A 22,559-nucleotide genomic window follows, 5' to 3' on the forward strand; every position below is an offset into this window, starting at 1 on the left:
TGTCTTTTTTCGTTAGAACTTGAGTTTGCGAACGAATCAGTGTGTCCTGTTGTCGAGTTCAACCCGACCTTTCATGGTAGAGGCCTCTCCACCACCATTGACTACATCCTGTGTTCGCAAACCCTAAAGAATCGTTTAAAACACTTCATAACAGGTACTGATCCTTCAAGTGATCACTACTCTAATAGTATTACCATCACATTTAACACAGTTTCTTTAACTAACAGTAAGTCCAGTCTTTTAACCCAGCAATCTCTGGCGATGGATAAAATCAATGGCTATACAGTAAAATGGTCAAAGGTCAACCCCAAGGAGGTTACTAATAAGATTATCCAAAAAATCCTTCCCCTAATATACATCTGTTTAGAGGAGACCTCACCTACTCATATGATCCTTTCTACTTTTGGTAATATCTTAGATGCTATCCGGCAGGAGCTCACTCGCCAACATAAGGCATATGATAAGGACTCCCCGGGATGGTTCGACTCCCGTTGCCGCAAAGCCCTTAGCGCGCTAAAAAGAGCACTCCAAAGTCAAGATAGGGACAGGACCCTAATAGCCTCATTAAGAACTGGCCCAAAAAACCCGTAAAAGGGAAATAAAAAACAATCTCTGGGCCCAACTCCATGAGAGCACAAGAAGTAAGGATAGCTCGCTATTTTGGCGAACAGTCAAGTCCCCCTTCTTAACGGACGCTACAGCTGTTCGACACCTTGATGTGGCTGTACCTGCTGAAAAATGGGTCGTTCACTACTCACAGATATTCGGGGATTTCTCCTCTGCAACTTTGGCCTCCCGAACCGGTGAGGAGGTCCTTACCACGGATAATATCTATCCTATTGACCTCCACTTCGACCTCACAGAGGTCATTGCTGCACTGACTTGCTCGAAGACCGGAAAAGCTCCCGGCCCAGACGGAGTTCCACTTGACATCTTCGTGAGTAACCTAGACTTATGGTCCCCAATTGTTACGCAAGTTATGTCCGCAGCTTCACAGGCCGGCTTAATTGACTCCTGGTCTACATCTGTGCTTCTACCCATTTTTAAAAAGGGAGAACGCGACAATCCAGCCTGCTACAGACCCATCTCCCTCTTGGACTCGCTGGGTAAGGTCGCCGGGAGGCTAATCCTGGAGCGTCTCCAGGATTGGGCCAAAGAGAAGAAGATCATAACCGACCTCCAGTTTGGGTTCCAGGAGGGATTGGGTACTGTAGAACAGGCCCTTAATTTGACACTACTTATGGGTAAATATGCTAGGGCTAAAGGCGGAAACCTTTATCTGGTCTATGTGGACCTAAGTTCCGCATTTGACTGCGTAATCCATTCCAAGTTATGGGAGATTTTGAGTAATCTGGGAGTAGATCCTCCACTTTTGAAATTTCTTCGAGAGCTCTACACGGATGCCAAAGCATGTGTGAGGTATGGCATTAATGGAGAGCTATCGGATTCATTCAGCATTGCAAAAGGCGTCAGACAGGGGTGCGTCCTTGCTTCATTCTTATTTAACATCTACACAAATGGACTGGAGCAAGCTATGCTGGTAGGCAACAAGGATCTCCACTGCATAAACACCCGACCAATCCTAGCACTACTATATGCTGACGATTCCGTCATTCTAGCGAGAACACCAAATCTGCTCCAATTCCAACTGGACAAGTATTGTCAATATATGCTTTCTCTTGGCTTAAAAGTAAATAAATCCGAGACTTTCGTTATGCATATCGGCAAGAAAGCTCAGAAATGCAAACCTCTCTATATTGACAATACTAGATTAGAAAACGCCAGGAAATACCCTTACTTGGGGATCCTTATCGATGATCAGATCTCCTGGAAACCTGCCATCACCAGTAAAAAAATGCAGTTTCAGCGCACAACAGCAGCGTTGACTTCTTTTTCCAGGAAGTTGGGCAAGCCCGCTCCTGCTGAGATACTTAAAATCTACCAAGCCAAATGTTTAAGTGTGGCTACTTATGGAGCGGGCGTATGGGGCTATGCTCCTGCTGGAGAGCTCCAAGTAACCGAAAACGACTTCTTGAAATATGTATTAGCTCTCCCTCGAAGTGCTCCTAATTATGGCAGTCATATCGAGCTCGGTTTGGATTATCTATCCGACACCATTAGATACCAACCGATCCTCCTTTGGCACCGTATATGGACCAAAGAGCAATGTCATCTTTCCTGGTCGCTAATAACCGACTGTCTGTCATTAACCCACTGGAAAAAGATTCCATGGTTATTTTATGTTTTTAATTTTCTGAATGATTTGAACTGTCTAGCTTTTTTCACCAATCCTCCCTCACTAATGGATATACCCAGAAAGACCTTGAAGAATCTATGTGTCACCCATTTAAGAGACCTTCGCATGTGCTCAGAAATCGGTAAACAATCAAATACCCAATTAATGGCGATTCAATCCTTCCCTGACATACAACCTTATCTGTCTTTTTATTTGTCAAATTATGACAGATATGTTTTAACAAGATTTCGTTTTGATTCTTTTTATCGTCTTGTCTCGTTTCCTGAGCCCTTAGACTGGCAACGTGAATTAATTAATTAGATGTCCCTGTGATGACTGTACCCCTCAGTCTACATTGCACGTAATTTTATTCTGTAGTTTCTACGAGACCCCGCGTAAACGCTGGCTGGTCCCACTTCTCCGAAAAACAGGATTGAGAAGATGCAGACCTGCTCTTTTGGCACTACAGTTTTTAGACACCCAATTTGTCGCAAAATGTATAGCTTGCTTCTTAAAGGCATGTCTGAAAATTCGATCTCAATTAGCGGTTTCTGCATTGTAAATTTTATGTGCATAATTTCTATGTATATAACTTTTATCCAACTGCCAATTATGGCATTATTGTATAGACAATTCTTTTTAAAGATTAATTTAATGTTTTCCTTATGTATTAGTCAATATTGTACTTATGAAAATTTTTATAAAATTGTTGCAAATATTTTCTATAATGTACTTTTATGATTGTAAAATCAATCGAAATAAAGTTTCTTTTGACATTGACAGAGCAGGAAGTGCATACACCACACCTCACTAGTTATGTCTTCAGTGCCGGGACCTAGTGTGTCAGATGTCAAATGTCAGTAAACTACAGACATATAAGTATGACACAATCCTTTTTTCTGAGTTAAGGGCTCTGTGTACATTGAGGAAACTGATGACTGGCAAAGGTGCCACCACCCATCGCATCAAAGAGGTTTTACTGTTACATGACCTTAGCAAGGTTTCGGAGCCTGAAAGGGTAGGCAGTGGGGTGGAAGCAGCAGATGAGGAAGATCCCACTGGTCCAATCCAACGGGATTCAGATTCTGATGCTGACCAGGACGGTGACAATGACCTTGACCTGGATAATGCAGCTCCTACTGGAGATGGAGGCCCAGTGGATCCCTTCTTTGTCCCTCCAGGAAGAGTTGGAGGGGTACCCAGGAGGCAAAAATCTCCTTCACAGGAATCAAACCATTCTGACACATCTGTAGGGACCTCTGTCTCTTCTCACTGGAGGGCCACCTCCCAGGAGAAGCGAGAGCAACAGATGAGACTTGAAGAAGCTCAGCTGAAAATAAGGAGACAAAGAGTAGCCTTAGAAAGGGAGTCCCTAGAGCTTGATAGAGCAAGAAAAAAGATGGGACTAGAGTCCCACGATGCCAGCAACTTACCTAGTGGTAGGGATTGGTCTTATGACCATAAAAACTTGAGCAAGATTGTCCCTCCCTACAAGAGTGGGGATGACATCCACAAATGGATAACTGCACTACAGAGGGTCTGCAAAGTACAGAAGGTCCCCCAAGAGCAGTGGGAAGCAATCTTGTGGATCTTCTTTGCAGACAAAGGTAGAGACAAGCTCCTCACTGTCAGAGAAGAGGATGCTGATAATTACAAGGTCCTTAAGAGTGCTCTAATAGATGGGTTTGGACTAACCATTGAGTAGTATAGAATTCAGTTCAGAGATACCCAAAAGGCACACACTCAGGACTGGGTTGACTTTGTTGATTGTGCTACTAACACTGTGGAGGGCTGGTTACTGGGCAGCAAAGTTCATGACTTTGTAGGATTGTACAATTTGATTATAAGGGAGCAGATCATTAATAATTGACAACACCAGCTTTTACACCAGTACCTGGTGGACTCTGATCTGATCTCTCCACAAGAGTTGGGAAAGAAGGCAGACAAATGGGTCAGAAACAAGGTGGTGACCAAGGAGACAGATTCTACCAGGTCCCAAGAGAAAGGTGGGGATATATCTAAAGATAAGTCCACAACAGGGCCCCAAAAATCCTATGAAGGGGGTGGGTTCCAAACTCCTTCCTCTCCTACCCAGAAACATTATTGCCATGTTTGTAAGAAACCTGGCCACTGGAAAACTGACAGCAGTTGCTCAATAGCCAGCAATAAGGAAAATATTCCTCCAAGTAATACTCGCCTTCTGTTACTACTAGTAATAATCCCCCAGGTGGTGGAAGTGTCACCCAAAATTTGTTTTTTTTTGGGGGGGGGGGGACTGAGGTGGACTCTGACCTAACCAGGTCCCCTACTGTAGCAACTCTAATCTGTGATGGTGGCATGGTGCTTTCCAAATTCCAATTTCACTGCTTGTCCCAATACTTTGGGTAGGTATAGACAAGATCCCCACATTACTGGTCAGAAAGCTGTGGCCTATATGGACACAAGGGCTAGTGTCACCATGGTGACAGGGAGAATAGTACCCCCAGAACAGCTTTTACCTGATCTCACATACCAGGTGACCAATATTGATGGAGTAAGGACAGATCATGCCATGGCTGTAATAAATCTCAGTCACTGGCCTAAAGAGAGTGGCAGTGTTCCCAAACGTTCACACCCTTCTCAATCTCTTTCTTTCTCTCTGCCTCTCGTAGCCTCATCCCTTCTCTCTAATTTTCTCTCTCTTTTTCTCTCTTTTCTACTGCTCTCTCTATTGTTCATGTTTGCTCTTGTTCGCCCTCCATCTTTTTCTTTCCCTATTACTCTCTCTTCTTTGCTCCACTTGTATCTTGCTCTACTTCACTTTCTCTATCTCCCTCACTTTTTCTATTTCACCCTCTCTCTTCTCTCATGCTCTCTCAGCTTCTCTTTCTGTTCTCTCCCTTTTTCACATTTCTGTTTTTTTCTTTGATCTGTCACTAATTCTCTTTCTTTTTCTCCCTCTTTCTTTCTTTCTCTCTCTCTCTCCCTTCACATTTTTTTACCTGTCACTCCCTGTTTCCTTCTCTTGTTCTCTATCTTATCTCTTTCTGTCTCTTGGTCTTTTTCTCACCCTCCATTTCTCTTGTTCTCACTCCCTCTCTTGTGTTCTTGATTCCCTATATTCCTCCCTCTCTTGGTCCCTGTCCACCTCTATCTATCTCTTACCCCATATCCATCTCTCCATCTTACCTGTTCTCTCACCGTCTCTATCTTTTTCTCACCCCAGCTTCTCTTATCTGCTCTCTTTCTCTCATTCTTTCTCTTTCTTTCTTGGCCTCACCCTCTTCTTTCTCCTGCTTATTCTTGTTCTCTCTTTCTACCTCTCTCTATCTCTTGCCCTATCTTTATCTTCCTCTGTCTCTTCCATTTTCTCTCTCTCTCACCCTACTCCCTGCCTCCCTGTGATTGGGTGAGATTGATATGAGGGCACTGTGCTAGGATTTGTACTTAATATATACGTGTGAAATATAGGAAATGTTTCATTTCTCTCTGTTTCTTTGCAGTTGATACAGATGTTGTTCGACTCTCTAATGCTGCGGATCCTTGTTCTGGGGTTGTGCTGGTTAGAATAAATAACTTAGAAGGAACAATTTGTGACTTGTATTGGGATATGAAGGATGCCGCAGTGGTCTGCAGACAGCTGGGGTGCGGAGGGCCAGTCTCAGCACCTGGAGGGTCTGTCTTTGGAGCCCTCCGAAACATCTTTCCTATAATATCCAATGTGGACTGCAGAGGAGATGAGTCCAGCGTGTTACGGTGTTCCTACAGCTCCACACCACAACCATCTTGTGATAAAAAAAGGGATGCATCCGTACACTGCACAGGTAAGAATCATATCAGATCCCACAAAGTCATTCTGACAAATCAGACATTTAGTCAAAATGTGGGTGAAAACCTATTGGAGTAAATTGTACACATGTGGTTTGTGACATTTATGTTTCTTGGGTTTGTTCTACACAAACTCTTCATTCTCTCCCACTTCCAGAATTCTAACCAGGAGGAAAGTTATACAGTCCTGAGCCCTACGACATTCCGTTATGCTGTGTACAGCTGGTGCTGACATGTCACCGCAGGCAGCGGATTAGACCTTGGACATGCAGCTTTGTCATCACCTACTCAATTTGTAAGGGAAGTGGCCTGGGCCATCGTACGGGGAGCCAGCATAAGTGTGTGACTGATATTTGCAAGCCCCTGAGCCCGGTTCTGTACGGGGAATGTGCATCTGCATGTGACACTATGGCAGTGTGGGTCTCCTTTGTGGGTGTAGGTGGTGCCTGAAGGATATTTGACACCCACATATGTGATCTAGTTCACCTTCCATGGGTTCGTACCCCACCCTCACCCTTTCAGCCACCCCCTTTTGGCTTTCTGACACCTGGCATTGGGGTGCCATGTGCGGGTCAGTGAAGTGTTGTGAGCCAGCAGCGCGTGCGGGTGCTACCTGCTGTGTGGTCTGCTGAGGGCCTGTGTTCTCCTCTTAGTGGCTTGGCTGCCCTGGTCCTGGTGGTGAGTTGCGTGGGATATCCATGGGCTGTTGTAGGGCATCGGTGTCAAAGGTTTGGTGGTCCTCTCTGGCATCTCTGATCTGTGGTCTACTGTGCTCTGCTGGGGGTGTTGTGTTTCCCTCTGCAATGTGAAGGGGAGATGCATGTTGACATTGTGTTGACATGTATGTTGGCGCATTGTTCTTGTTTACATGCAGATTGTAGGCCAATGTACAATGTGACTGTTTGGGAGATGCAGGATTTGGATGCCGGACCGTGTACATTTGAACTTCATGACATTTGTGAGGTTGTATCCGTACATTTCCATTTCACAGTTTACAGATCTGTCAGATGTAGTGGGCCTGTTTCCGCATGTGTGCGGAGCCTGTTGTGTCCTCTGTTCTGCACTGTCGGGTTTGCGCATTGTACCACATTGTCATCAATGTGGGTGTGCTGTTCCTGCTATGTGTGTGTGCTGGAGTGTGCCACGATGATCAGGGACATGATCCAGGGTCATTGTGTAGTGTAGTTCCTATATTCCCAATAGGCTCTGCGTATTGGAATAATATATCTTATAGATATGACGTAGGACTGAGGTCGACTAGGTCTCTATCGAATATACTAAACTTAATTGTGAGAACCAACTAGCTCAGAGGTCACTAGAAACTTTCTCGAATTCACAAGAAGGGATTAGTTTCTGACAACTGCATAATCATGACAACTTTGTTTCTCTAGGACTAAAACAAATATTTTCAAAGTCGTGGAAACAATAGATAAGTATTTCACTCAGTCAATCGTGCATACTTCGTTTCTACAGAGTTGCAGAGAAATAGTGAGCCGGGCGTTTTTAATAAAAAGGGTTTATTGAACTGTCTTCTTTCTCATGCAAGAGAGGTGAAATGCTACAATCATAAAAGAGAATGCAAAGTATAATGCGTAAAGCGAGAATAGTATTATAAAATAATACTGTGGGAGCATTGTATGGTTTCTAAGCCATATACATACATACATAAATACACAGGCTAAAATACTCAATTGGTGCTTCTAAATTACACCTACCCCAATGGACCTAACCTAAGTCTAGTACGAGGGAAGAAGTAAGTATTGTCTTTTGCATAGGTTTAGTATTGACAAGAATCTACCAAAGGTTTCTCTAGGTTCTAATCTGCTCCATACCTTAGAATGAAGGAGGTCTGGTATCTCTGTTTCAGGACTCGATTTCCCAACACCCCGCAAGGGGACTCAGAAACACTGGAGCTGGATTTCTCAGCAGAGTAGGGCAGCTTCCTGATTAGTACATCAGCTCGAGAGTTGGCTTCCTTCGGCATTTGCTGTAGCAAGCTGCGTCGGGCAAGTAAGTCGTCGAACTGCTCCAAACCACCGTGCTTTGCCATAGCAAGTGAAGGTATATTTATACCATGAAGGTGTTTGGGAATGCCATGTTTGACATAAAGTCGGGAATATGAACATCATGAATGAACCGCTAATGAATTGATTGTTGTTCATTCTAAAACTAACTGAGTTCTTGGAGAAATCAATATTCAAGCAAGTGGATGTCCTTAACGGCTTAAGCTGGTTTTCCAAGAAATCGTTGGTGAATGGATGGAAGAGTCATGCCTGTATTTGGGTTGCATGTGCTATGCCTAAATAAGGGCTTGGTTTCTATGTATGCCTATATAAGGACAACGTGAAATGCACCTATATAAGGGCATGAATCTGGAAAATCCAATCGGAATCTAAAACGGTATACAACAATTGTGAGTGTGCAGTTTGCTACACATCGTTGTGCATGTGTGCCATTGAGCACATTTCCCCATTCCCCCAGTCGCTGGCTGTTACTCACCCTTTTGATGTTGTGTCAGGTCCTCTCTCGCTGTGTCTGTACTCACAACTCCTTGTACCGTCTCCACGCTGTTGACTGTGGCAACCATTTCCTCCAGCTCATCCTGTGGCGCAGGACTCCCACCTACTTTTGCTGTTGCTGCCTTCCTGTTGGCAATGGGTTTGTGCCTGGTTTAGTTTCTCACTCTATGCCAGTGCCTCTTGGCCTTCTCAATTGGCCTCGTCGACACTCCAACTGCATTCCCAGTGGTGTACTTGTGGGTCAGTTGCTGGTTGTGTTCTGTCACCTCTGTGACGCTGATCTGGTTTTGCGGTGGACTGCACCTCGTCTTCCTCTCCCTCTTCTCCTTGGCCGTCCCCATTGTTACTTGCTGGTGGTCTGTGGGGGTTGTGGTGTTCGCGCTCGGTCAGGGTGCATCCAGGTTGCTACACACTTTGGCTTGTTTCAGTTTTTTTATAGTGCATTTTCCCTGCAGACGCGTGGGATTTGCAGGCCTGTCGCAGGTTTTTGTTGCTTTTTGTACCCCGATTGGCCTCATCACAGGATTTTTTGCATTTGTGTTTTACATTTTTGCAGCGTGTTGTTGGTTTTAATGTGGTCAGTTGACATATTATCTGGGGACTATCACATGGGGCCGCCATGTTGAGAATACGTCGTTATCATGGCGTAATTTTCCTGTGATAGACTGCGATGTTGGGAGTTGCGTTAAGTTACTTTTGCAAAATGGTTATGCCCCATTGTGTAAAGATCACAGAATAGACAAGAAAGGAGGCAGTCTTGCTTTAATCATTAAAAACTTTGAATATTGTGTATGCATTTCCAGCTGCCGCTCTACACTGCAATTAAGTAACAAAGGGGATTCATAATTTGGGTGGGCAGTCACCCACCTCAAGCAATAATGAAACTAACTTTTCAGGGTAAAATCCAAAGCAACTAAACTAACCTGATCTCAACCCCATTGTAGCTATGGCACCGAGCAGACAGGTTAAGGTTAGAGCAATGTATAAAGTATTTATGCAGTATCAAAAGAGTAATAAAGTCAAAACAACAAAGAATAAAAAGTCAAAACCTGAATGTGAACTATAGAGTAGATTTTAGTAAAAAAGAATGTCTTCATAATATCAATAATCTAATAAGGAGAACAATAGAAATAACTGTACTGTAGATCAGCATCGAAACATGCCTTTGACATAGCCGACCTCATTATCTCGACTAACCTTGACCTCATCATACTCACTGAAACATGGCTTACAGACTCTTCCTCGCCCCTAATCGACATTTTGGTTCCCCCTAACTATGACATTGTCAGACTAGACAGACTGGGAGGCAAGATTGGAGGTGGCATTGCGTGCATACACTGCAGCATCATTACCATTAACAGAGCCATACCTTCGTTACTCCCTTCTTCTGAATATATCAGTCTCGACATCAACAGCAATGGTAAACCTGTCTGCTCGCTCCACATCATTTATAAGCCACCTGGCAAAAACCTCCTATTCACAGAACACATCATGGACCTGATCACATCACTCACCGGTCGACGAAACACACAAATTTGCCTGGGTGACTTTAACCTCCAGTGGAACGACCTTAACGACACAGTAGTCAACAGCCTCAAAAACTTCCTGAACGCCTTAGACCTCATCCAACTGTGCAACAGTCAGACACACAATAAGGGCGCAATCTTGGACTTAATAATTGCTAAGACTGATTCCACCCAACTGGAATCGATCCTCCCAAGTGACTGGTCTGACCATCACATCATCACGTTCTTCATCAATGAAACAATCAAGCTGACCTCTGCACAAGTTACAAAGCCTAAGGTATGGAAAAGGGACTGGAAAAAGCTCACCACAAACTCCTTACCCGCCTCTAGCAAGAATCTACTTCTACCCCCCGCTGGAACTTCCAACGTAACTGACCTCACCAACCCCTACCTAAACTTCATGACCACGATAATTAACAAATTTTCTCCCCTGCAACTAAAGAGAGTCTCCACGAAGGACTCTAAACCCTGGTTCAATGGGCTCCTTAACGAGGACAGACGTTCACTCAGAACTGCCGAACGCAACTGGAGATCAGTACCATCCGCCAATCTCGTCCTGACCCTAAAAGAAAGAGAAATGCGTATTTATGTAAGGTCAAATGCACTAATGCTGGGAGCTTACAAGTGGAGGAGAACGTCTTTTTAAAAAGACTTTTGTGTCTACCTAAATCTGCCTCCAATGAACTAGTACACAGAGAACTCTTACCGATTTGATTCTCCTTAGACCCCTTATGTTATGGCGATCGATCTGGATGAAAGATGAAACATCTCTATGTAGAGCCATCATCAATGACTATCTCTCTATTGATAACAATTTAAAGATTCCATGGATTAAATACAACCTAGATAGTTTCCAAGTAATCTATGGCCTTGATATCAAATTAGACAATCACGGGGCCTCTGATTTATCTAAATCCAAAATGAAGAAGTCCTTCTTGAATCTTCTTTCTGAGAGGCGGCTAAGTAATAGTGGCAACCTATCCACTTGTGTGTCTTATAATGGTTTAAATGAATTTGTGGGCTATCAACCTTTATTTGACCCAAGTGACTAGGGTATCACATCGGTTTGTCCTAACAAGATTAAGGATTGGGATTGCCCACAATTTGGTGGCTTTCCCTTTCCAGAACAAGCACCCGGTTGGTCCATGTCCATGTGACAATATGTCAGCACTAAGCACTACGCACTTTCTTCTGTTGTGTCAAATGTATAGGTACTTACGAACTGTTTACTTAAAACCTATTTTTGTGAAGTTTGGAGACAGGACTGTAAACGACTTTAACTTGCATCATCCTGATGTTTGTTTTTTTACGGCTACCTTCCTTCTTAACCACTTGGATGTTAATGACAAGGGTAACTCGTCATGGAGTGCCCATTCATTTCAATGGAAATTACAGTAAATTGGTGTTTATGCCATAGCATCCAAGTGGTTAAAGCAATCAATACAAGGAAAAGAATGAGTTTTTTAATTATTTATTTAACCCCTTGCCTGTATATCGTGTTTTTAACATTGGATATTGTCTAAAATGTTTTTATTTTTCATGTGCTTTTATGGACATTGCTCTTTGTTTCGAATAAAGCCTTATGAAATGAAAAATGAACAAAACGTATCTACCACTTCAACCTCTTAAATAAACAGCAATCCGGCTTCTGGGCAAATCACAGCACTGATCAGCCATGACACACATCATGGATGTTGCACTACAACTTCTCAATCAGAACAAGGTATGTCTTCTCATCCATTTAGACCTTTCCTCAGCATTCGACACGGTCAAACACGATCACCTGACAGATCTGTTGAAACACAGAATGGGTCTCACTAGACCAGTGCTAGACTGGTTTACCACTGTCCAAACCAGTTCCTGTTATGCTAGGTGTCCCACAAGTTTCCTTGTTATCCCCCACACTCTTCAACCTCTTCATGGAACCACTCACCAATCTGTTACAAACATCCAACGTGCAATTCCACATGTATGCAGACGACACTCAACTCTACCTCAAAATCAACACCTTGGACGACAATACTTTACTCAACAATACTCTTAAGACCACCAAAAAATGGCTGGCAATTAATCACCTCAAACTGAATGCCTTAAAAACTAAATTCCTCCTTATTGCCCCTCACGCCAAAGTCCCCACTATGCACAATTTGATAAAACACCTCAGATCACTTGATGTTCAACAAACCATCGTGGACTCGGCGAAATCACTTGGTATAACTTTGGATACTAACCTTAATATGCAGAAGCATATTAGTAATGCAACGAGGGGAGCAAACTTTCAGATCAATACTCTAAGGAAGCTGAAGCCCTTCCTACCTCCTAATGACTTCAAGTTAGCGGTTCAGGCTCTAGTTTTACCTCGGCTGGACTATGGAAGCGTCTCTTTATGCGGTCTCCCCAAGGCCACTACAGCTCCTCTAAGAGCATCCACCAACACGACAGCGAGACTAATCACTGGCTCAAAAAAAAGGGCCCACATCTCCCCGGATCTAAAATCTTTAAACTGGCTGCTATTTGAAGCCAGAATCCACCTGAAAATAGCTTGCATGACGCACAAGGCCCTACATCAAAATGCGCCCAGCTATCTCACACAAAAACTCACAATATATGGAGGGTCAAGATCAACAAGAAGTGCGGACAACCTCCTTCTGAAACCACAAAAACTCAATAAGAAAAAAACGTATAACCGCTCCTTCTCAGGAATGGCACCCAGGATCTGGAACGCCCTACCACCAGAAATAAGACTGAACACCTCCACCTGCTTCTTCAAACTGGAAGTAAAAGGCATCCTTATGGCTAAATTTACATAAACATTACCTCACATGACTGTGGTGAACCCTTATTCCGTTCTTCTTTCCTACCTATTTAATGCTTGGATCTTATATGTACAGCTTTGCTCCACTTATTGTTGTCGTTTTCACCACCAGTGTATTACCATCATCCTTCAAAACCAATCAGTACTGTTTTTTACCTTATCTGACTTACCCTTCTATCCGTTGATTGTTCTCTGCTGCCACCCTTTTGGTCCTGATTATCCTTAAATGTTTGATATGTCCCTTTGCTTTTGATGTTATACTTACGGTCCTGCTTATTTTTACTGTTTGTTATGCCTATACACTCTTTTTACTGTAAAGCGCTTCGATACCCGCAAGGGTCTTGTTTGCGCTCTATAAAACTTTGAAATAAATAAATAAATTAATAAATAAACTTGTTAAAGTTTTAAGTGAAAATAGCTCCAAAAAGCACTAAGTCTACGGCCAAGGTAGACCAGAAGCTGCGCACACTTTTGGGTAAAACAAGATAAATACTGAGGGCGCTTACAACAAAAGGGACAACCCGTTTAAGAGTTATATATTCGGATTTAGGGCCTATGTTAGAGTTTGACAGATGGATATCCCATCTGCTTAGTTACAGGTAATATAGGATGTAATGCAGATTAAATTAGGCACGTGGAATATCGGTCACGTTTGTGATGAAGTAATTTATCTACTAAGAGCTAAATCAGGCTCTTAGTTTCCAAAATGGAATTAGAATCTTGCAGTAGGCTGTGTCTGGAAAAATCAAGTTTAGCAGCTTAGATTTTTCCTTCTCGATAGGGCAGTATGGAGTGTCTGATGGGGGCCATTGACTCAAAAACCTTTTTGTTGAGGGACCACTGACGGGATTTGCTGCTGCCGAAAAGTTCAAAGTGGGAGGAATCTGTTTCTTTAGGGCAGCGAGATTGCTCCATTGCTGGATCAACTCTGATGGTTGGTGACAGTCCTCCAGCAGCTTGAAGTATGGATTTTTTCTATGCATCGAATTTAATGGGCGTAACTCATTTTTCTTCAACTCTTGACCAAAGGGTACCATGCTTCACAGGAGGGTCTAAGGGCTTTTAGGGCATTTCAGTAAAGGTGAAAAACTAGGATCAGTGCTGACCAAGTTGAGAATGACCACATGCTGAACCAGTTGAGAATAGCTAAGTGGCCAATCAGGAAAATGTGGTCCTTTAGCTTGTTGTGTTCCTATAGGATACCTGCTATTAGAAACAGGATTAGTGGTAGTCCTCCAAACATGCTTCAGAATACGGAGTTTTTGAAGTTTGGCATAACTCCAAGTACCGTCTGAAAGGTGCTTAGAAGTCCATAAGCTATGGTCTTAAATAGGTGAGCAATGCCAGTCATATCAGACTTGTTAAAGATACGATATACCATTTCTGTGAAATGGAAAGGGCAGTTTGTATGGACAAGTGCCTGTATCTCAGCTGAAGACTTTCGATCTCAAGACCAGAAGTCTCTCAAGCAGAGGTTATGGGCATAGAGTTCTGTAAAAGCATGGCTTTCATTCTGCCTAGAGTGTCAAACCGCATAAAAAAAACATTCAGTGAAGGCCATAATGGCGCCTCCCTGTATATGTGTCAGTGGAAACAATACTTGCACACAACAAGTAACACTGGAGCTCACGGTTACCAGATATGCGATGCCCGGGAGTATTCCACAGCAGCCTTGACTGTTCAGCATCAAGTAACTCCCATTTGAAAGTAGCCCAAATGCTGGAGTAATAATGGAAGCTGTGGCACCCCTCAGATGACAGGTCAGGTTCGCCGCGGAACCATTACAAGCCCCGTGCAGTAGAATGTCCTGACATATGAGCGATCCACTTAAAGCGCTCTCACAGTTTGTACCACTGAGAATCACTTCTCGATCCCCACTCCGGCATTGAAATCTGTATGGTAATTCCCAAGATTCCTTAATGTATTTCTTACCCATTTTTTCATATTTGTCTGCCTGCTTTTGTTCACGGCAATACTGAAACTAAAAAGTTGTGACCGGTAGAGTTATGTGGCCATGGATTAGCCATTCTGTGTGCAGTGATTCTGCCACTGTGAACGGTAATGTATCCAGTATGTCGATATGCAGCATTGTATATTTAGCTCCCCTTTGTACCATTTCTATCTGTTTATCTGTTAGATTATGTTCACAAAACAGAGACATACTGTTGATGAAACACCAAGGCACATAGCCTGCAGGCAAAGATTGTAGCATCCAGCTTAATAACTTAATAGAACGTAACTGAGATTGCCCGTGTTGTAATATGGCCAAATTTTGTTCTAGTATGTCTATTCCAGAAGATACAATGATGCCTAAGGAATATATCCTGGAGGTCGGTGTTGTTAATCCATTGTCTACCACTGCTAGCGATTTCTCTGAATGAATACTGTCTATTTCCCGTATTCTCTCTGCGGCCTCTTGTTGGGATATTTTTCAAATCTCATTGTAGGCAGCATAAATGCCAGCATATATGAAACATTGTTGGCGTGGTTTCCTGGGAACTAGTAAAAAGTACCTAAGATCTATGTCCTATATAAGTAAGGATAAGAGATGTTTCACCTCTGTGAGTGTTGAGGTGTCTAGCCAATTAAGGCACAATTTCCCAACACTGTATGACGTCACTACCCCAGCATGTTGTCTCTGTACATAACATGGATCAAGCCTATGGATACTAAACTTCTACACATGAATCATTCCTGACAACCATTGGTATCTGTGGGCCAAATCAACCATTTCTTCCAGTCAGTGTCTGATCTGTTGTATTGTTTGATGTCATCTACTGAAACCCCTTCTTGTGATGTTTCATTGCCCTCTGTCAGTGATGGTTTTGGCTGCCAAGATGTGTCCAAGTCTTTGTTCTTGGCTAGTCCAAGGCAAGACGTCTGTTGCGCTGTGTCGTTCAAAAACATGATCTGTTGAGGGATAAGGCACGCTCTAAATAAAGTTTCTGTTCCCTTTCTCTAGTACCCCAGACTGATTTCAAGTCTATGGTGTCTTTCCATAAGTTGTAACCTTATGCAGACAACTGGACAATAAAGGATGCAGAATAAATCTGTTTGGTGTTTGTTGACATATTTTTCTGTGCTGATATTGGTGCAACCATATAATATTATGAGGCTGGGTCAGACATATTAAACCTGAAAAATATGGAAATTTCTGTGCAAATGTTTTTAAACTGCCTTTTGGCGGCGTTGGACAATGTTCACACTGATGGTATGTGAACACATTTCTAAGATTAGCACATTTATGCAAAAAAATATGAAAAAATGCTGATAGCAATACGTTGATTCATAATCTGCTGATCTCTCCAATGTTTCACTATTAGAAAATGCAGCAGATTTTTCTAAATCAGACATGTTATTTACAGTTTCAGAATCCCAATCATCGGAAAATGTACTTGAGGTAATGATATCATTCAATGATATTTTGAATGAATGTCGATTGTTTTTAATTTCTGTCGAGCCAAGAATATGGAAATCAACCTTGTCCCAAACTATACAATCCAGTACAGGAACTGCTGTGATGTACACTGATGACAAGTCTCTTTCTTCTCGATGAGATGATTGGTGTGGTTTTAAAATTATATTCACCTTTTGGGCCGAAGAGCTTTGCCAAAATTATTGTCCATTAATAAGCATGTTGAAAACTATTGCTAAGCCTAACCAGAAAAGAAAGAAAAGTACCCAAGTAATTATCCCTTGTTCGACCCACGGTGATACCAGGTATGTTCCTTTAAGAAAGTTCAGGAAGCCTTTAGCGTGCTGCTTGCGTGGTTTTTAGGCTGGAGTCTTTTCAGGTTTACTGGATTTTTGAAGTAGCCAGAAGCATTTCGATCAATTGTTGGAATTGCATCAGGTATTGTTGAAATTGTTCTTTGCACTTGTCGAGGCATGTTGAAGTAGAGGTCTGTATTTGGTCGAATAGCAACTTGTGTGTTATTTTGAGTATCATTTTGAAGTCGAACTTCAGGTTCAAGAGGAACGAGTTGTAGAGCATTCTTGCATAGTCCATCATTCCGTATAGGTGACTCATCGAACGTGATGAGTCTTTCAGTTTGAACTTCTTGGATTGTAGCGAGAGGAGGGCGTCTGCTACTTTGGAAGCCATGTGGCCTACTGCTTAGTATCGGCCACATAGTGTGGTTTGATTAGGTCAATTGAGATAAATAATTTCTCTTTTTTTCCGGCAAGAGGCGGTAGAGGTACAGTTCTTGTTCCTTCAATGGCTAGGATCGGTACAGGTTTTCTGTAGGATGGCCTAAATTCTGTCTTGTCCGCTATTTTCTCTCTGACCAGATCCCCAACTTTTGTTGTGATTGATTTGACTTCCCCAGTGGCGATCTGCTTCAGTTGGACGTTACTTTGTTTTGTCCTGGATTCATTTGGATCCTGTAAAACAGCCAAACGATCATGGATGTGAAATGGTTTTTCGTTTGCCACTGAGCCCTCACAATCAACAGCAGGTACCCACATTCTTGTCCCAAATAGGACCTCATATTGAGTGCCCCTACCATTGAGAACCTCTTGGCATGTCATTGAGAGGCAGCTGGACTCTATAAAGATGTGTTACCCGACTTTTGCCCATGCCTATAAACTCTAGCTGTTAAAGATAGCTCTAAGTCTCGTTTTTTTCTCTCTGCTACCGATTTTCCCTCAGAATGGTATGGAGATGAGTACCTCAATGCTACACCCAAACTTCCCATTGTCCCCTTGTAAGCCCGAGAGCTAAATGCAGGGCACTGATCAGAATTTAATGTGCCAATGCTACACCCAAACTTCCCATTGTCCCCTTGTAAGCCCGAGAGCTAAATGCAGGGCACTGATCAGAATTTAATGTGCCAATTGTGTATGTCCCAATGAAGACTCGCAAATCTTTTATAACAGTCCGAGTGTCAGCCTAGCGCTGAGGCCACACCCATAGGAACCTCGAGCAGGATTCACTGCTACCATGATATATCTTTCAGCCCCATCCCTTTTAAGGGGCCGCAGTGGTCGAGGTAAACACACTCTAGTCGTTTGTCAACTATTAAAAAAAGGGTCTGCGCAAGACGTGTTATGGTAGAATCCTTCATCTGCTGACAGATGTCGCATTTCAAGACGTAGTCTTTAATCTGCTTTGTTAAACCAGGCCACCAATAGTGTTGTTTCAACAACTAAACTGTCACTGTAACTCCTGCATGTGCAGAACTAATCCCTTTGTGTGCGGCTAGAATTAAACCTAACCTACAATCTATATTTGGAATTACTCGCACTCCAGGAATGTGAGGAAATGGAATGTTATTGGCATCTAACTTGTAGGAGTACTTGAGTGGAAATCTTTTTGGTAATGCATTGCTGTTTTGCTTGAAGCAATAATAGCCACCGTAATCTCACCATCTATTCTCCTTTTAGAATGAGTGATTGCAGCTACTTAAGCCGTACGTACAGCCCCTTTCGCAGCTTAATCAGCCAATGAATTCCCTTCAATGTGAATGGCATGACGCTGATGACTCAGCATATGTATAATGTGAGTCCTTGGTAGTTCGGATTTCAACTCCACTAACTGTTCTCATAGCATTTTTATACTTAATTCTGCCACCTTTTGGGTCTTTGAACCCATTGAACCCAGTAATGCAAGTATTCATTATATGACTGTACACGGTAAAAGGAATCATATACAATTAGGGTGGGGAATTCTTGATCTGAAGTACCAGTATCAGTGCTTTGAACTCTGCCAACTGTGCCATGGAGTCTCCTAGAGATTGCCTTTTAGTGCAACTCGGATGGAAATTTCCATCCTGCATGCGACCCTTAACGATAGCACATGCCACGCTGTATTGTTGCTTACTCCCTATGGCTGGTTGAGCAGATCAGTCAGTATATATATTATATTCATACTGATCCAGAGGCATTATTTAATTAGGTAGAGGATATTCTTGTTTATACTGCAGGAATGCTTGTGTCTTTAAATTTGGATCTTTTCAGTGGATGCGAAGTGCATATCAGCATTTGTGTACAAATGTGATTTGTATGCAATTGGTACTATTTCACCTTCATTATATGTTAGATAGGTGTACACTGAATGATCTGCAATTATACAGATCTCCAGGTTGCGTAAGTTTATGCATGTCTGTAAGTGTTTTGAAGCTATCATATCAGCTTGTAAGGTGTATCTGAGTGTTCCTGTGTCCAGTTTCTTGCTGCGGAATCTGCTTTTATTAAGTCGTAGAAAGGTTTTACTCTTTCTGCATAATCCAAAATGTAGGTTCTACCAAAATCTAGGATTCCCAATATTAATTGTAGATTTTTTATTGATTTTGAGGTTGGAGCAGCGCGCATTTTTCTAAAAAAATTGGCTGAAAGGCTTTTTCCTTTACTTGAAAGCTCATATCCTAAAAACAGGACACCGGTGGGCTATTTTTTATTTTTTAAGTTAAATTTGAAGCCCTCCAATCCAGATGGCAAAACTATGGTATTCACCCTGTTCAAGTGTTCATCTAGGTCATCGTCTGTCAGATAAAAATCATCCACAGAGGACAATGCCTTTTCATCCAATTTTTGAAGTAACTTGGTTACTTTGCCTGAAAACAACCCCTGGCTGTTCTTATACCCTTGGGGAGTCACTGAAATTGCCTCTGGAACCCTAGCGCAGAGAATGCTGATAAATATCTGCTTTCAGGCATTATATTTTGGCAGAAAAATCCATTTGAGATCAAGTGTTGTTTTGTATTTTTTCCGCACAATGTTACTCATTAATGCGGAACTGTGTGCATTTTTTACGTCAAATGTCTTAGTGCAAGTGTTCAAATGTCTGTAATTTAAAACTAGATGCTATGTATTGTCAGGTTTCATGACAGAACACAAAGGATTGTTCATTTCAGAGGTGCAAGTTTCAATCACCCCTTGGTATTCACGATGATCTGAGATGTCCCTTACCATTTTTCAGCTTCTTGCTTTATTATATACTGCCTCTGTGCAGTTGGAGTATTTTTTTAAAGGAATTATGTGATGAGTTGAATCTTCATCCCATCCAACATGGTTTTGTATAATGCTGGAGCTTCGGCTACCGCCCACTCCTCCACGGATGTGTGTTGTAAGTGCCTGGGGATATGGCTTGAGAATGCTAGTAAAATTACTATTTCTCCTTTAGTGCAATCCATGACAAATGCTGGCGGCCAATCCTGTTTAGCTAATAAAACGTCATAGCCAAAAATAAGGTTCTCCCAAAAGAGTCCTCTCACTTTTCTACACTTCTCACCTTCTATTTGAACGTTATTTCATACAATTTATATGGGAAACTTACTCTAGTATCAGGTGTTTCCACTGTGATATAATCATTCAAATCTGCTGTCACCAGAAATTCCATCGGGTTCTGGCGAGCTATTGTTACTTCGGCCACACTGTCTAGCATTGTCAGAACCCATTCCCCATTAAGTAGTCGAGTCCTCAGAATTCTAGGCATGTCTAATCTCTACACCTGAAACTTTCTTCTTTTTGAACAGTGACTTTTGCTTTGGATTTGTTCTTTCTTAGAAGTGTAATCTTGAGCATGCTGATTGTCTTTGTACTATGTACGCTCTGCTTATATTTCTGATCATCCTTCCCTCTCTGAGTTTTCCGATGAACCCTGAAAGGAACAAGAGGAACGTGTAGCAGTATCCTGATACCTGTCAGGTTTCCTAATCTTATCCCTATTCCTTAGGTCATACCTCTTTTCGGAGGGCTCCTGTAGAGGAGATCTACCTTGGAAATCAGATCTGTTTCCTTTAAATGTTTTTAGTTTTTTTATTATCCCACTTCTTTTTAGAAGACGCAGGTGTCTGATTTAAATTGTCCTTTTCAGGACTGACCATTAGCTGTGGTTTTAAAGCTTTCCCACTCAAATAGTTTCAATTATTTTTGGTAGTGCATGCTTCTGTTCTAAAAGACTGAACTCCCTTAGGTGTTGGCGATAGCTATCGATGCTGCTTCCCTTTTAATATTAGCAAAAGTTTTGGCTGGTATCTGAGTATAGTTACCTAGTAACTTCATCCTTAACTTCAGAGCTGGTTCTGCTCCGTACTCGTTTTGTATTTGTCTCAATACATCTGGTATCACCACTAATGTAGGAATACCATGAGTACTGGTATATATGGCAGCAAAGACTGTACCCCAACTGGCACAATCTTCTACTTGTGGTGTTAACCCCATAGGCAAGCAGATTGATAGCATTCTGAGTTTTAGTAGTATTCAGGAATACTGCCTCTAACTGTGTTTTTTTCTGAGCTACCCAAAATGGCACTAGCTCACGTTTTGTGGGCATTTTGCCCATTACTGCATGTAATGCTTGCAGTGTGATTTTAGTTGCTGTACCCTGATATTGAGTTCCATTTGTTGCAACTGTCACTGGTTGGATTGTGAAAGTCCTCATGACGAATTGTGTCATGTTTCTATAGATTTTATTAAAATCTTTGTCTTGTATTAATAAGTCTCCCGGTTGCTCTGTGTCAAGGTCAGGATGTGGTGTGTAGGCTGCTAATATCGGCCATGTTGCTCCTTCTCCTCCGAGTGGGCCTAATCTTACTCGTCCTCTTATGTCAAAAAGACCATATTCCACCGGTGCATCTCCTTTAGTGTAAGAGTGAAATATCTGTGTTCTCACATCTACTGCTGGGAATGTAACCCACAAATAAAATACCTCTGTTTTTGTTTGACTTGTGTGCCTCAATCACAAAACTACTAAGCCACCCCTGGTTGATAAACCATTTTCTAATCATTTCAGGGTGACTGTATGTCTGAATTTTTTCTGCAATTGGAATTCCATCTGTATCTTCTTAATAATAATAATAATAATAATAATAATAATAATAAAGAAGCTTCTATAGTGCCTGGTAACGCCTTCCTAAGAGGTGTAGATTTACTCTTATCTCACCTCCTGTCTCAGTCATTTTGAAAGTAAGAATTTTTCCAAGGGAACTAAGATATGGTGCTTATGCACAATTTAGGAACACCGTGTCCTTCAAGCTTGATTGACCAACAGCTAGTAAATAGGATTTTTCACATACTCAGCTGTGGCAGAGTTTGTGCCCATCCACTCCAGCTGACTCTGGTGTTTCTGAGAATAGCATGACTGAACTACTCAGATTCTACTGTTGCGGCGCCATGTCGTGTAGTTCCTACATATCCTATACATGATCTGCATGTTCAGATAACATAAACTGTGGGTTTGGCTGCAGACTTGTTCCAAGCACCCCCACTGGATACATCAACCTGTTTTGCATCAGCTAGCTCACAGTGCCACTAGAATCTCCTCTTATCCGAGAGAGAATAGTTTCTGGCAACCTCAGAACATAACCTCCCTGATCCCCCAGGATCGTGGAAACAATATACTACTTTTCCCTCACTCACTCATTCTCACTTAGTTTGTCTCAGAGATACACAGAATAAACAGTCTGAGTGTTTCAATAAGACTTTATTGAACAGTTGTTATTCTAGTGTATAATAGATTTTGCTGTAACAACCTTCAGACAGTAGCAGAGATATATGGTTAGCAGTACTACCAAAGTAAAGGGATTGTACAGTTCTACCATTTTGAGGTAATCATGAATATACACAAGTACATAAAACACATGATAAGAAAGTGTGTAGTTCTACGATATCTCCCTAACTAGATGTACCTAAATGTCCCTAGCATTGGTGTA

At 42.1% G+C, this 22,559-nt stretch overlaps 1 protein-coding gene across 1 annotated transcript in view; it reads left to right on the forward strand.

The window, feature by feature from the left end:
• LOC144822034 (CD5 antigen-like) overlaps nucleotides 1-22,559 on the forward strand; it is a 788,570-nt gene that overhangs the window by 359,115 nt on the left and 406,896 nt on the right. The window contains exon 3 of the mRNA XM_078679102.1: nucleotides 5,719-6,039. Within this exon, the coding sequence (XP_078535228.1) occupies nucleotides 5,719-6,039 (321 nt within the window). The remainder of the gene's footprint in view (nucleotides 1-5,718; nucleotides 6,040-22,559) is intronic.

The sequence above is a fragment of the Lissotriton helveticus genome, chromosome 3_1, assembly GCF_964261635.1.
Source record: "Lissotriton helveticus chromosome 3_1, aLisHel1.1, whole genome shotgun sequence".
In the NCBI taxonomy this organism is placed as follows: domain Eukaryota; kingdom Metazoa; phylum Chordata; class Amphibia; order Caudata; family Salamandridae; genus Lissotriton; species Lissotriton helveticus.